Raw genomic sequence first — 16,451 nt, forward strand, 5'->3', positions numbered from 1 at the left:
AGATTAAACCAAGTAATTCTTTAGCATGTTCAGATCTGCCCCAAACAAGGTACATGGGCTGGGATTCCCTAACTCTGTTCCCTCTGGCTATGAGTTCCTTGAAGGCAGGCCAGACTAGATGATGTCTAAGAGACTTTCAAGAAACAATAGACTGTGTCTCTTCATGTCACAAGCCTTGACTTCAGCCACACTAGTGGTCCTGTCTTAGCTGGCCTCCTCTGTGCTGGTTCTTCCCCTTTGAGTTCTCTGCCCTCACACCTTCCTTCAAAGCTCAGCTCCAGCCTTGCATTAAGATATAGCCACTTAAAAGCCATGGTAGCCCTCCCAGCTGCACCATTCATATCTGACCCTACTGAGCACACATTCAGCACGGACTGCCTCGTGCCTTGTGGAGCCACTTACATGTGTTTTACCTTCAGCCAAGCTGTGCGTTTCTTGAAAGTAAACTCACAGCTCTTTATATCTCTACTTGTTCCCATGTAGACTTCCACGCCAAGATCCCACTTCTTATCCTATAGTAGGAGATTCTCCTCTGTGGGAATGTCTCCCTCCTCCCCACACCAGTGTTTAGGCTAAGTGGCTCTCCTTTGCAATATCACAGCACTCTTCTTACTCCCATCTTGTTCTACTTAAATCTACTGAAAGTATCTGGGAATTATCTAGCACTAGATTTGGCTCCCTCTACTTGTTGCTAGTCTCTAGCATGATGCCTAATGTGTTGTAAGTGCTCAATAGATGCTTGGTAAACAATCTTCATATCGCCTTTCTGAGAACCTCATGTCCTGACCACCTTCTCATAGACCTTAACTGGTGCACTTCCGGTAACACTTATCTCATTGTACCTTACATACTTGGTTTTTGTCTATTTATCTAAAAATATACCATATAAAAGGAGACAGTATGTAAATGTTTCAGTGGAATCAACCTGAATGTCAAATATTCATCACCTCAGGTCTAAAGGGAGTGATTTTTCTCCAGGTATGCTATCAATGCCTTTGGCATTTTATTTACCGTAACTCATCAGTAACATCAGAAAAGGTACATTTTGCCTGGAAGGTTTCATTTGATTTTGGTGTCCCTCAACCTGAAATCTATCACTTAGGTTATTCCAACTGCATGTGTCTAAGAGGCAATGTTTATTTCCCTGCTGCTTCCCCACCCTGCTGGCTTTGTCAGCAACCAGTAAATCTGGGGAAATGAGCTCTGCCTTCTCCTTACCCACCAGACCCCAGCCAGGAATGAAAGCACAGCAGGTGACAGCCAAGTGCATGAAAGTTCACATTAGCGCTGAGGAGCAAGGTGAAAGGCAGCTTAAAGACAAACACAAATTGCCCTATTACATAGGAAGCTGGAAGAACATCACTCGCCCTCTCCAGTGGGAAGGAGGCACCTTTTACAAGGGGATTTATGCAATTTCAGCTGGATTTATGGACTACCCATTCCCAGGGTTACATGGCCAGATTTGATAAATCAAACTACAGACAGGCAACAACTCGTTCTGTCCCAGATAATGTTTTCACCAATCTGTTTGCAGTATTTATAGACCAGGTGTCAGGTGCAGCTACCTGGAGAAGAATGTGGTCCCTGTTCAGGTGCCATATTGCAAGGAGTCTTACTTGGCTCAGCCTGTCCAGGCAAAGCTGATGAGTAAATAAATAAATGAATTGCATTACATCTTTGCTATAAATCTCGTGTTAATATTTCTCATTAACAATACTTCAAACAACAGGATTTATTGAAAAAGACTCTTACAGATTTCTTTGACCCTTAAAGCACAATTTATAAGCTGGAGCCAGCTCTTACCAGCTCATAAAAGCTGACTGTGTATATCACTTTCCAACTATGTACTCAGTGACATCATGTTGGTAGCTTGAAATCAGCCATAATAAGAGTATTTAAATAACCAAAAATTGACAAACACTGCAAATCAAGAGGATGTGTTGTTAAACATTTACAGGCACAACACTCTATGTAATTCATTATTTTATAAAACTATATCAATAATTGATTCATTATTGCATAACTGCAATGTGCCAGGCACTGAATTAGTGGCTGGGAGATCAAACTTTAAACAAGACGAGGTCCCTGACCTTATGGAGCTCCAACGGTCAGAGTCAAGATAGTCAATAAACAAGTAATCAATAAACAAGAATATTACAAATTATGATAATACTGGGGGAAAACTGTATTAGTTAGTTATTGTAGTATGACAAATTACTCCAAAATGTAGTCATTTAAAACAATGCATACTTACTAGCACACAGCTTCTGTATTCAGGGATCAGGATATAACTTAGCTCTGTCCTGTAATTCCTGGACTCTCATAAAGCTGAGATCTACATGTTGGTCCAGAATACGCAGTCTCATCAGAAGGTTTAACTGGAGAAGGATCCACTTCTAGGCTCTTTCTGTGGTGGTTGGCAGCATTCAGTTCCTTCTGACTGGTCCTGGAGGCCACGCTCAGCTTCTTGCCACATCTTTAGAAGACTTCCCAAAGATTCTACAACATAATTACAGCAGCCACCCACTGAGCATTTACCATGCCAGGCTCTGTGCTTGGCACTTTACATTATCCACTTTAATCCTCACGTATCCTAGAAGTAGTATCATTCTCCCTATTTGACAGGTGAGGAAACCGAGGCAAGAAGAACTTGAGTCATGTGACCAGAAGCACTCAGCTACTCAGAGGTGGAGCCAGGGTAACAGTGATTGATCAAATGTTTATTGTCCCTCCCCAAGTGTCAGCCACCTGTTTATGCAATAAGTTCCCTGCCTTCACGGAGCTTCAGTGCAGTGAAGAATGATCATCCACAAATGAGCAGGAATTCTCTTGGAGGAAGAAAAAGAGGTATAAATGTCAGAAGTAAGAAAAAGAAGGGGGACAGTGGAAAGAAATCTAGTCTGGACAGAGTGTGAAGAGTGATATGGAGAGAGACTCAAGATGAAGTGAAAGAAGGATGGGGTGCCGCACGGGTTAATGGCAAAACCTTTCTCCATGTAACATTTACTCATTGATTCCCCCCACAGCTACCATTATGCCTGTTATTAGTGATAAATGTTCCGTTAAATGCATACTCATATGGAAGTTGCAGTAGCTGTGTAAAACATCAAGGGCCTGGTGATTGATTATCTGCCATATATACTGACATGGCTTGATTCTTTTTTTTTTTTTTTTTTTATTCCAAGACGAAATGTTTGGTTTTCAAATCAGTGTGATCAATGAACCTGACCCCTGTCTGTGGAGATACACCGGAAGCTTTTTCTTGCAGACACACCATCTTCCTTTTGTCTCTAGGATATATATTAACGGGTAGCAAGCAGACACCCCCGAGGAGAAGGCAAATGCAATAGAAATGCATGACTGCAGAATTCAAACCAGGAGAGCAGCTTGACTCTTAGCTATGTCTTACAGATCAGATAGCTTAAAATAAAATCAGAGCAGCCAATTTAATTTTCCCAGTTTTGACACAGTGCCTTTCTTGGTCAAAATTGTATCTCCTTGAGCTAGAGTTCCCCAAAGGATAGCCATTCCCGGAGAATAAATGGCTTTGGTTTGAAAATGCCACAGATATGCTCAGACTTTTGAGATATAATTTAGTTCAGGGAAACAGTAATATATCATCATTATCAATAATGAAAGTAAATTGCCCAGCTTGTGTGCTGCATGTACTGTCTAGGTGTGAGGGTCAAAGGCATGGTCTCTGCCCTTGAAAACTTTGTCATCCACTTAGGAGATAGTAAATGGGCATTCAGAATAAGACGAAACAGGAACATAGCCTTCATATTAGTCAGGGTAGGCTAAGCCCTGTAATAAACCTCCCTTAAACCTGAACAATGGCTTGTTTCTTGTTCACATCTCAGCCTAAAGCAGGTCAGCGAAGGGTCTCTCTGCCACATAATCATTTAAGGAGCCAGGCTTCTTCCTGTTTGGGAAATCGAAAATATGGAGGATTATGTGGGAGGTTTAGGGGCCATGCCAAAGATATATCACTTCTGCCCATATTTCATTGGCCAGAACCACTCTCACAAATTCCTCTTACAGTCTAGCTATATGCCCTGCAGTCAAAGGAAGTAGGATTTGGTGAACAAGTAACCTTGTCTTCACTACAGCTTCCTTAGGTGTCAAGCAACTGAAACTGATTCTGGCTGGCTTCAGTGCCAAAAAGAATCTCTTGAATAAACATGAGGGTGTGTTACAGAACCCAAGGGAGAGCTGAAGTCAGGAGCAGTGCAGTCCTGGATCTCAGAGCAGAGCCTGCATTCCTTCTGGGTAGAGCAGTGCCTCCAGCATAATTCAGTCTGAAAGTCTCTTTCTCTTGGGGTGGATCTCACCTATGTCCCCTCTGAGCCTGGAACCAACCAAGAGAAATACTCCCGGGAATCAGAGTGCCATGGAGAGTGCAGCTTGGCCTTGAGAGGGCGACAGGGTTCCTACCCCCGGTTCAGTTCACTCACCAAGTGACAGAAGAGCTGGACAGCTGCAGGTCTCATCCCCCAGAGACAGGGTGCCTCCTGCATGGGCAGAGAGGAGTGCCAGGGTGTTACATGCCCTCTCAACACATTCAAGATGGCACAGTCCTTCTATGGAGCCCAGGAGTAACGTGGGAGAGCCAGAGGGTTTGCCCTACATTCTGTCTCCAGGATGCCTGGTTTCACATTTCATACTCCCAGAATCTGATTGTCCCAGTTGGGACTAGAGTGTAGCTGTGATTCAGTCAACTAGTGCAAGGGAGACCCATGGGCCGCATCAGTGGTTCTTTCCAGAAAATGGGCAGCTGTTGGCTTCCTAGGAGTCTTTTCCAGCAGGGTAGCAAAGGCAAAGTGACCACTGAGTGGTACAGAAATGTGTGTGTGTGTGTGTGTGTGTGTGTGTGTGTGTGTGTGTGTGTGTGTGTGTGTGTGTTTCAAGTCAGAGGAACTACTTGAGGGATTTAGGGGTCGACTTCCTGGAAAAGTCTCAGCTGGAGTAGGAAGCAGGGTCTGGTTGTGCAGGAGCGAGGGGCTTCATGTAGCATTTTCTCTAGGTCTTTCACACTTACAAGGAGGTGCTTTTATTATTGGTTGCTTGGTTTTTGTTACTTTTGTCATTGTGAAAGCCATGATGTTGATTACAGAAAAAAAAACCAAATATGTAGGCCACTGGACTTTTTATCTTAAGGTTGCTTTTAAAAGTGAAAAGTTGGAAACAGCTTAAACAAATGACCATCCAAGAGGGAATGACTGAATAAATTATACTGGATCCATACAATGAACTGTTACACAGCTATTAAAATGAACAGACAGGTTCTAAGCACTGAAATGGAAGTCATATGGCAAACAGATTGTGCAACTGTGTGAATGGTATCATGTCTTTAAATATGTGTGTCTCTAAAATGTGTGTGTGTGTATGTATATGATGTGTAGCAAAAAGAAGGGAGATACCAGACTACTAACAATATTTACCTCTCAGACATGGAGTTGGGGAGGATGGAAAGGTGTTGGCAGCCTTGAACGAGTAGGCCGTGGGACCCAGGGCGAGGGTCACAACAACATGCCTGTGTACAAAGTAAACGCTGTATGCATGCGTCAGTTACATAAGTCTTAGAACAAAGAAAGTAGAAGTACGTATGTGCTAGTGCTGTTATGTAAGCCTCATGAGCAAAGAAATAAACACTGCACATGCAGGCAAAGAGTAGATAAAAGCAGGACAAGTGCGCCATGGAGTGGGGCCATCTTGTTAAACTAGAAGAAAATGCTGAGCGCCACCGCCGCTCCCACTGCCCGCCGTGCGCACCACCGTGCGGGAGTAGAATAAAGTGCTGTTCCGCTCCATGTCAGCTCCTTGTGCAGTCCGTCTCAAGGTATGGCAGCTCCTCACGCATTTGTCCAGTTGAGCGGCTCACCTCCTCTCAAATCCCACTTCAGCCCCACCTCGGCTGACAGAAAGGAATCCTCACTTTCTACTTTAGAAATGGTTGTGGCATTTCTAGTTGCCTTACAGTAATTGGACACTCTTCAACAATACATTGTCTTTGGTAGCCTGAAGTCTGGCAGAAAATTGAGACTTTTGGAACATCTCATCTCAAACCTTATCATTTATCTCATTAATAGTCTAACTGATTTTCCACTAGGTTAATCGATCTGTTTCCCATTGCAGTCATAAAGTTTTATTTATATCCGGAGATGGGAGCTGGCTGGTTCATTTTTTAAATTATTTATAAAGTGTGTTAAACTACAAGAGAGTGCGTCCTTCCTTTTGGCACTGTCCTAAGAATTTGTCCATCCCTCTGCTTAGCTGTGACTCTGTTTTGTTGCAGTTATATGTGAACATACCTGTGCTCAACCCTAAGCACCTCTGAACACCTTGAAGAAAAGCACCCTTTTCTACTTCTGTATCCCTAGTAGCCAGCACCATATTTAGACTAGATGTTCAATGACTTCCAATTAAATCAATGCATAAACTAACAAAAGAAAAATTGTAATAACTTTCTTTGGTCAAAAAAATGTTTATGTGGAGGAGAAAATTTTAGAAAGGAAAACTAATATAAACAAAATAATTGGGATACTGTTGTGGAGAGCCTATTGTGATAACGTGATACAATAACACTTAAACTGTCTTGCAAATAGCCAGGTAATTGATCATGGCATTAATTGCAATATTACTCAGAATCCCCTTGTTGCTATTCATGGAACATCTCGTCTGAATATGTTAAGGAAAGGAGACGTTGATTTGCTCATAGAACTCACAAAATCTGAGGGGTGAAATCTGTCTTCAAGGATGGCAATTAAATGAGGTTAAAAGAACCCCTTGCCTACCTCTCGGACTGTTTGTGACCATTAGGACCTTCAATAACAAATACAACAAAATCGTAATAAAAATAACAAAAAGAAAAGATTTTGTCATTGAAGGTAGTTCAAGACTTGAACTCTCTGCAAGAGTGATTATGAAACTAATCCAAACTGGTTTTAAGAAGTAACGAAAATGAATGAATGTCCTAATTAGCTGAAAAATCCACAGGCAAGGCTGGCTTACAGTATGGTATGATGTAATGGCTCCAAAGCAATCACTGGGAAACATGTTTTTCTCCAGGGTTCAAATCTCATTCTCTCGGTAGGCTGGCTTCATTCTCAGATGCACATTCCCTCACCCTACCCCTGCTGTGACGTGAGATGGCTCATCTAGCTCCCAGGCTAAATGCTCCTAAGTTCACACCACAGGGAGACAGAGCATCCTTCTCTAAACTGTCAATCACAGGCCCTGTCCCTGGACTAGACACAGTGCCCCTGGGTTGACATGTATTTATTGCCTTCTTCTAATCAGAGTTCATTCCAAAAGTTGGCCACAGTGGAGGGTGGGGAAAGTCAATCCAACCCAACCTCATGGGCAGAGAATAAGTTACAGGTTGGTCCCCAGAGGAAATGCCTTACTGGAAGAATGGTGTGCTTGTTGCCAAGACAAGCAAATCCACTACTGAAGGCAATTTAAATGCAGAGTTGTCATTTACCAATCACTGCATGCTTCTTCATCTTGGAATCAGAACCATTTGGTTAGTTGTTTTAAGTATTTAAACATGGTAGCAAAATACTTTTCAAGTACTCAAATGAAAAATATTGGGAGACAGTAGTGCAGTATTGCCTATGTTCAATTTATCAGATCATGATTGGATTAATCAACATCGTTCAAATTTAACATGCCATAAAAGACTAAAATGACTAAAAATGACATGAAGGAAGTGCAGTACAAATGACTCTAAACCTCAGTTGGTGTTTTTTTTACCTGTAAAGTGGGAGTAGTAAATGCAGCTGAACATGCTTGTTGGAAAAATTGACGCTGATTTCTGAAAAATACACCATAATCTGATGGCTCACCCACGAAACTATGCAGTAATGCCAGCTTCTAAAGCTGTTATCTTTGTCTTGACCTCATCATCAAACGGCCTCATTTCCAGGTCAGTTTCACGAGGCCACTGTGAAATGACACATGTGGGTATAAACATCAAACATGCAAAGTATACCCACAGCCCAGAAATGAAACATTCTGGAATGTATCATGTGGCCACTGAAGTAAGGACAGAAATTAGATTTACCCTCCACAGCCAACTCTTGTCTATGGATAGTGACTGTCTTGCCTTGGCGAGATTCCAAAGGCACAGTTACACGCAACAGGCGAGAGTGCTCAGCCTGACCAAAGGTGCCTGCCCTGGACGAAGCAGGGCGCACAGCATCAGTCCCAGCAAGATGCACGTCACCTGTCCCCAGTGGTAACCCCCAACTAAGGGCTGTTGTGTTTTCGCTTTGTAGACTCTGGAAAACCCCAAGTATGAATTGATCATCGAGGCTCAAGATATGGCTGGACAGGATGTTGGATTAACAGGCACAGCCACAGCCACGATCATGATCGATGACAAAAACGATCACTCGCCGAAATTCACCAAGAAAGAGGTGAGCCCCTGCTGAGCACCACCCTTGCAGTCACAGCCACGAGTGCCGATTATTATGAATTCTGTGTCCCACAGCCCCGCCGGCTCGCTGTCTGCAAAATCAAAATACTCTTTTGTGGAGAGAGGATGGTGTTTTGCTGGAATACTTTTCCACATTTTATCTTCTTCTTTTCTTTTTTTTTTTTTTTTTTTTTGTAAAGCTGAAAATACCAGAGCATTGTGAGAACAAAAGCATTGAATCTTGTTCAAGTCCATAAGAAAATAAGTTTTAATGCCAAAGTGCCATTTTCATAGTTTTTTTGGTGTTATTTAGTGCTGAATTATGTGAGTCCCATTGTGATTTTAGCATAACAATAACTTTTTTTTTCCAACAAGTACACCGGAGAGGCCAGACGGAATGGCAGCGAGAAGGTACAGCAGATTTTCTTGGCAATAACAGGGTGGCCCAGGAGCTTATAAATAACCAAGTTAGCTTGTCTGGGGGAACTATTATTTACTCTCGGCTCCAGTGCTTTTATGATTGTGAATTGTGGTGGTTGTTTCCCACTTATTCCAGTGGAACCATGTTTGGGGACAGGCTGGGTACTCAAGGTTGCCTTCAGTTGCTGAATTTGTATCCAAACTAGGAAGTCATTTGCACTGTGCAACTGATGGAAATGTACTAACGTCTTGGTTTCTTTGGGGGTCAGGGCAAGGGCCAAGGAAGGACTTGACACCCCTCTTAGTGACCAAGAGCATAGAACCAGTCATTACAGCCCGCCGTTTACCAAACCTTTACTCTACACCCATCACCACCACAGGGCTTTCCACCGTCCATCCATTGCCTCATTTGATTATGTGAGGGTGGCTTCATGAACCACATTTTTTAACCAAGGAGGAAGTTTATCTTAAGCTCAGAGAATCTGGATCTCCAAGGTATGGCCAGAGTAAGTGGCAGGAACGGGGTATGAACACCACTCCCTGTGAACCGTGCTCTGAGCCGCAGTGCTGCGCCTCCTTGTCGGCCGAGGATGTTTTCCCCCATGTCTGGATTTGCAGTTGCCTACCCCACTCTCAGGAATCCCAGGGCTGTACCAGATGGCCCTTCTCAGCCCCCTGGCTCCCCAGTGACCTCTCCACATCAGCATCCCTACATGACTCATTCAGAGGGTAGAAATCTCCCCTCTCCTAGGGATGTCTCGGACACTTAGGATTCTAACCTCAAAACTGCCAAGTCCACAGTAGCTGATACGGTCCGGTCTACTGCTCCCATGACAGTGTTTCTCTAACTGCTAATATAGATTGCTCATTATTCCCCTGCTTCTCAAACTGTGTTCCAAGAAATTAGTTCCACAAGTTCTATCATCATAGGGCAGGGGGTATGGCGGGATTGGTGGTGGGGGAAGATTTCAGGGTCAAAAAGATGTGGAGAACACTGAGGTGAACAGTGTGAAAGGTTCCTTTTACTCTAGGGCTTCAGGGTACCTTTAAAATGCTTCCTATTACTCTAAGAGGCATAGGTACAATCTATAGGGCTTCTTAGGCCAATGTGGCCTGGGAATACTTTTTCATGGACTGCCTCAGATGTCTTGTTGAGCTGATGTTCATGGGATATTCATTGGGAGATACTGGTTTATCTGTAGAATTTCTTGTGAACCTGTTTCAAACAAATAACTCAAGGCACATTGTAATATTCAATATAGACATAATAATAAAGATAGAAATCAGATAACCCCAACCTGCAGTAAGAAAACCTACCAATGTTACCAAGTGGGTGAGATTAATTAGTTACTTCAGTGCAGCCTGAATGGAGCTCAGAACCGTGTACCTAGTTACAGATTAAATACTGTGGGTGAGAGGCTTTGGTGGTGGTTGTTAACACCACTGAATTCAAGGGAAAAATTTAACATAGATCTTAAAGTCAAGTCAGAGGCCCTGAGTAGCATACTGGAAACTGTATTCACCTGTGAATATTGGCAAGCGCACAAAACTCTCTTCAAATGGACATTGGACAATGAACTTGGGATTCCCACAGGGCAGGGCTGATGGCACATCTCGTATAGAGACATACGTAATAAAATAGAAAAATGGGTAGCTGGCAAGTGCATCAGACTCTCCCTTAGATATGAGATCTCCCAAAGGAGCCTTTGCCAATGTTGGGTAAATCAAATTCACAGTTAAATTTTCTAACATGTTCCCGGAAGGCTGACGTTCTTCGTTCTTGAGGAGGGATTCAGACATCCTGGACACCAGAATGCTAAAGGTAGACCAACAGAGATGTGAAGGAGTGGGCCCTGGGCCAGGAGTGGAGTCAAATCCCACTGACCAGCCACCAGACATGGACACTTTCACCATCTACATTCTTGTTTTGGCACCTATTTGCCTGGTGGTAAGGCCCCCCTCATTGGGTTCTTGTAAATGTTAAGTGAGCTGTTGGTGAAAATCCCTGGTGCTTGTCACCTTGTGTTCTCTAGAGTGTTGGTGATGGGGACAGCGGTGGCAACTAAGAAGGTGGTGGTGAGGACAGTGGGAGAAAGGCAGGGATGAGGAAGGTGGTGAGGAAGATGGCAGCAGTGAGATGATGGTGTGATGAGGGCAATGTTTCTCAAATTCCAAAGGCCAGCTACCATTCTTATCTAAAGGGCCATCTCTCCTCCCTGGTGAAAGACTTCTGTTGTCCTTTAAAGTGATCAAAAAAACTTGTTCAAGCACTTCAAAAGACATGGTTAAGATCCTCGAGTTTGCAAGGAGAAGGAATTCTGGAGGAGAGGTGCCAGAATCTGGAAAATTCATTGGACAAATACTATGGACAAAAGCAGAGAAGATTAAGAGAAACCTGTTAGGTGGAGAAGCAGAAGTGATGAGGACTCAGCCCAAATGTAGTGATCTCTGGAGTGTGGAAGAAATCGAATGTGATGAACTAGAAACAGAGAGGAAACATGGACCTGGTGACCATGAAGGTGAAATAATTTTCAGAGATGAAAGCCAAGGTTTAGTCATTGCAGAATGGACATGGTGGTCTTTTGGGGTTGAAGGTGTCTAGAAATCTGTCGAAGAGGGTGTTGTCTTGTATACGTTTCTACATATATTTGGACATTTCTTAGGAAATTCATAGAAATATACAGTTGTTGTCTTTTTTTAATTCTACTTTACATGGCCTTCCATCTCCAGAGAAATTCATTTTTTGATTTATTTAAATGAGAGGCTACATTTGGCTGCAGATAACATACTGGAAATAATACTGTGTTAAATGAAATAGAAGTATGGTTTCTCTCACATAACAGTCTGTATCAGACAGTCCCAGGCCAATATGGTGACACCAATATGGAGTTTACCATATTCCTCTTATCTTTCTTCTCTGCCTTTCCCAAAACTGCCTCCTTGTACAACAGGGTCGCTGCTGTGCCAGCCATCATGTCCATGTAACAGGTTGAAGGAAGCAGGAAATGAGAAGGGCAAAGGAGGATCTGCCAAGTAAACGTATTTAAAGAGCTTCCTCAGGAAGTCAAATAACATCTGCTTGCATCTCCTTAGCCTTCCTGATCTGTAAGCAAGACTGGAAACTTCAACTATTCTTAGCTGGCAGCTTGCAGCCCTTGATAATATAGGGATTGTTACTAGGGAAGGACATATTTTAAAGGTTATTTTAAAAAGCAAATTCTTAGTGCAGCCTAAGGTCGTTTGCTGTTCCCCTTGAGTTTATTCACACCAACTGTAAGCTTGCTGAGAGGCAAAGCCCACACCTCTCATTCTCTGTCGCGTTCCCAGTTGGCACTGGATAATTCAGGATTTGCTGAATGTTCCCTGAAGGTAATTTTAAGTTGAGAACAATGTCACTGGATCTGATGAACCAAGTGCTTAAAATTGTTACTGATACATGAAATCAATTTTTAGTCATTGATTTTCATGAACGCTTGGATTAGAAACACTAGTCTCCTAATGCAGAGTCTTCTGTGAGTTTTCCTAGTTTTTTACACATGGCTTTCACTGTTCGTTTAGGTTTAAATGTTAGTTGTGACTGTCCTAGATTAGGTCCTTTTTGAAGTGATTTTAGGAAATCTAGGTAAACTCTCCAAACCCAGATTTTGAATTATAGTTGGGAATCTCAGTCCCATTTAGACCAAAGTGACTTGTTCATTTCTGTCTCTAAAGTTTTTTTGTTTGTTTTGTTTGTTTGTTTTAAGGAAAGATACCTGATCTGTACCTATAACATAGTTGATGCTCAACCAATACTGACTGAATAATTCTTATTTTCACATAAACCCCAGCTCATGAGGATCTATGAACTCCCTATTAACTTTAAAACAATGTGTTTGCAAATGATTATAAGATTTCTAAAAATTTTTTTTAATTTTTTTAACATTTTTTATTGTTATAGTCATTTTACAATGTTGTGTCAAATTCCAGTGTAGAGCACAATTTTTCAGTTATATATGAACATGTATATATTCATTGTCACATTTTTTTCTCTGTGAGCTACCATAAGATCTTGTATATAAGGATTTTTACAAATCTTATGAAAATGAACTTTTCTTCACTTATTCCATCAATTGATTTTCAGATTTTACCTTAAAATGTCCATTCATAGTTTAGAATGGATAACTTCGGGTTTGTTTTTTTTTTTTTTTTTTTGGCTCTTTGATGAATTCTTTCTAAGGTAAATGTTTCAATGTTCGAGCTATAATATTACAATACTTGTGATAAAAATGGCATAAAACTTAAAGGGCCCTGTCCTCCAGCTAGAAGATGAGAGATGATTAAATGCTCAGATTTTCATAAAGAGGTGAAGATAAATAAGTGAACTGAAAGCCGGCAGGCTGAACTGAGCCCCCGGCAGGTACCTGCATCAGGTTATCTAGTGGGTGCTGGAGTCCAGACTCCCAGTTCCTGAAAGCCAGGGTCAGGTCTTTAAGGACCGTGATGCTTCAGGAGTCTTATTTTAGTTTGGACTATTAGCTTTCATAATAAAAAATATTTTACTAATTAACTGCCTAATTCACCCTGTAATACTTTTCCTCTTACGTGTTTGACTGCAAACTCTACAATCCCTTCTTGATATAATAATTATGTAAAACCATTTTCTATAGGAAGTGAGCAAGAGACTAGTCTTTCTTCTAGCAGGGTTGATAGAAATGCACTCTGTATTGTTGAGAGCTTAGAAACATGTTTTCACCTTTACCACCTATTTCATTATTGGAAAGGTCATGTAAATTTTTTAAATTGTTGTCAAATTTGAGAAAATATCTATCAAGTTTCTGTCATATATACATGAGCTATGCATTTTCAAATGTTGTCTAAAGGTGAATCATTGGATTGATGTGACTTGTTAATCATGTCACCCACATCCTTATTTTGAGGCTTATTAGGAGTTTTATGTTGTCTTTATTAATGCTGTTATTGCAGGTAAATCACAAGAAATTCAGATCTTTACCCATATGTTCATTATGATTCACATCTCTTCCTTAGCAGGCTTATTGATCAAGGAGCTATTTTACCTCTTACGTTAGAAATTTATTTTTTCCTCTTAAAGAAATGTCTGGTGTAAAATGATGTCAGGATAACATCTATTTTATTCCTTAACTTTATCACTTTTGCTTCATATTCCATTAAATTTAATAACTTTATTGAGATATACTTTACATTCATAAAGTTCACCTCTCTAAAATGTACAGTTTGTTGGCTTTTAGTATATTCATAGTTGTGTAACTATCACTTCTATCTAATTTCACATGTCCATCAGCCTGAAAGAAACCCCATGCCTGTTAGCAGTCACTCCCCATGCCCCTTTTCCTGCAACCCCTAGAAACCACTAATCTTCCTTGTGTTTCGATGGACTTGCTTATTCTGGACATTCCATGTAAATGTAATCATTCAATAGGTAACCTTTTGTGATTTGCTTCTTTCATTTAGCATAATGTTTTCAAGGTTCCTTCATATGGTAGCCTGTATCAGAACTTCATTCCTTTGTATGACTGAATCACGTTCCATTATATGGATAGATGTACCTATTTCTTCTGTTGTATCAAAGTTTTCTTTGAATAGTTGAAGCTGTTTTATTAAGTGCATGTAAATTTAAAATTGTTATAGCTTCCTAATGTTTTGATCCTTTATTATTACAAAACTTATTCCTCTATCTCCAAAAATGCTTTTTGCTTTAACATTCACCTCATCCGATATTAGAATAGTTACCCTAACTTTCTTTTGGTTACTGTCTTCATGGTGTATTTCTTTCCATCCTTTCTTCTCTCGAGTTTTCTGTAGTCTTATATTTAGAACATCTCTTATAAGCAGTGCATATTTGGGTTTTAATTTTTTTTTAAGTTCCAATCATCTTAGTCTTCTTACTCGAATTATATTGTGTATTTACATTTCATTCAAGTACCATATATTTAGGTTTAAAACTACCAACCTTAATATTTGGTTTCCATTTGTTTTACAGTTTTTCTTTTTCTTTTTCTTTAACTTCTTACCTTTGTCTGAATTAATCATCTATTTTTATCATTCTTATTCTGCTCTAATCATTTATTTGTATGCTTCATTTTCATATTCTTGTGGTTTCTGAGAAATTAAAATATATGTCCTTGACTAATAGAATCTAATATAAATTACATTCTTACCACTTCCTGGACACTGAAAAAAACCTTAGAACATTTGAGCTCCCTTTATACCCCTTCTGTCTCTTGAGATACTGTCATATGTTTTAATTCTACATACATTTTAAATTTCACAAAAATATTAGTTTATTTAATAAATATTCATTTATATTTGCCCATTCATTTACTCTTTATATTAGTATTTATTCGTTTGTGATTCGGTACTTCCTTGTGGGATAATTTTCCTTCTGACTGAAGAATTCCTTTTTATTTTAAAAATAATGCAGGTCTATTGGTGACAAATTCTCTCATTTATTGTTTGTCTAAAAACATTTTTTGCCTGAATTTTTGAATTATATTTTCACTGAATGCAGAATCTCAGTTAACAGTCATTTTCTTGCAGCATTTTAAAGATGGCATCTCATTGACTTCTGATAATCTATTCATGTTTGTTGGAAGGTCAGTTGCCAGTATTACTTTCTTCTCCATTGAAAAAGATGTGGCTCTCTTCCCTGTGTGTTTTAAATAATATTTCTTTTTCTTTACCTTTGAACAATTTTATTATGCATGCTGAGGTATGGTTTAATTTGTATTTATCATACTTGTTCCTTAGCATCTCAGTTCATAACATACCTCTTCAAATACATATTCTGACCCATTATCTCCTCCTTCGTATCTAATTTTATATATATATATGTTAACTTTCTATGCTTCTGTTGATCTTTTTTCCAGTTTACCAAATCTCTCTTCTGCTATGTTTAATTTACTATTATACCCATCTATTGATTTCTTAATTCCAGTCACTATATTTTAAATTATATCATTTTCATTTATTTTATAGATTAAAATGTTGAAATTTTACATTTTATGTATTTCTTTAGTGTTTTACTCAGAGTTATTTTAAATTCAACATCTGGTAACTCCAATATCTAAATCACTTCTGAGTCTATTTCTATTTTCAGTATTTGTTTCTTGGTTTTGGGTCATTTGTTATGGTCTCTTGGCATGCCTAGAAATTTTTTAAGTTTATTTATGAACACTGTATGTGAATTTTTTTAGAGATAATTTGGGGCTCTGGGTGATGTTGTATACCTCCAGAATGGATTTATTTTTACTTTCTGTAAGCCAAAAGAGTAGAAAAAGAGACAGCTGTACATCAGCCTGGGATTGAGTTGGTTCATCAGTGGGCTTCAGTCTTTTGCGAGGACTAATCTACTTCCTGGTTTCCCTTACTCCCTGGGTACAGCCTCTCTGGGGCCCCAACTAAAGACGAGTATGTTTACAAGGGCTCTTCCAGCTTGGAGACCCAGAGTTGCAGTTTGTCTTCTTAGCCCCCTGAGATGCTGAAAGCTCTGCTCAGCTTCCTGGTCTCCTAGCAGCACTTTCTGCTCAGATGCTAGCCTCTTGTCCCTGTGCCCTTTCCGCTTAGAAACTGCCTTAAGAGTAATAGGTCCATAAAG

At 40.2% G+C, this 16,451-nt stretch overlaps 1 protein-coding gene across 2 annotated transcripts in view; it reads left to right on the forward strand.

The window, feature by feature from the left end:
• The window catches only part of CDH13 (cadherin 13), a 932,038-nt gene that overhangs the window by 796,732 nt on the left and 118,855 nt on the right, over positions 1-16,451 (forward strand). For both annotated transcript variants that reach the window (XM_006183956.3, XM_032486857.1), the window contains one exon: positions 8,280-8,420. In XM_006183956.3, the coding sequence (XP_006184018.1) occupies positions 8,280-8,420 (141 nt within the window). The remainder of the gene's footprint in view (positions 1-8,279; positions 8,421-16,451) is intronic.

The sequence above is a fragment of the Camelus ferus genome, chromosome 9 (genome assembly GCF_009834535.1).
Source record: "Camelus ferus isolate YT-003-E chromosome 9, BCGSAC_Cfer_1.0, whole genome shotgun sequence".
In the NCBI taxonomy this organism is placed as follows: Eukaryota; Metazoa; Chordata; class Mammalia; order Artiodactyla; family Camelidae; genus Camelus; species Camelus ferus.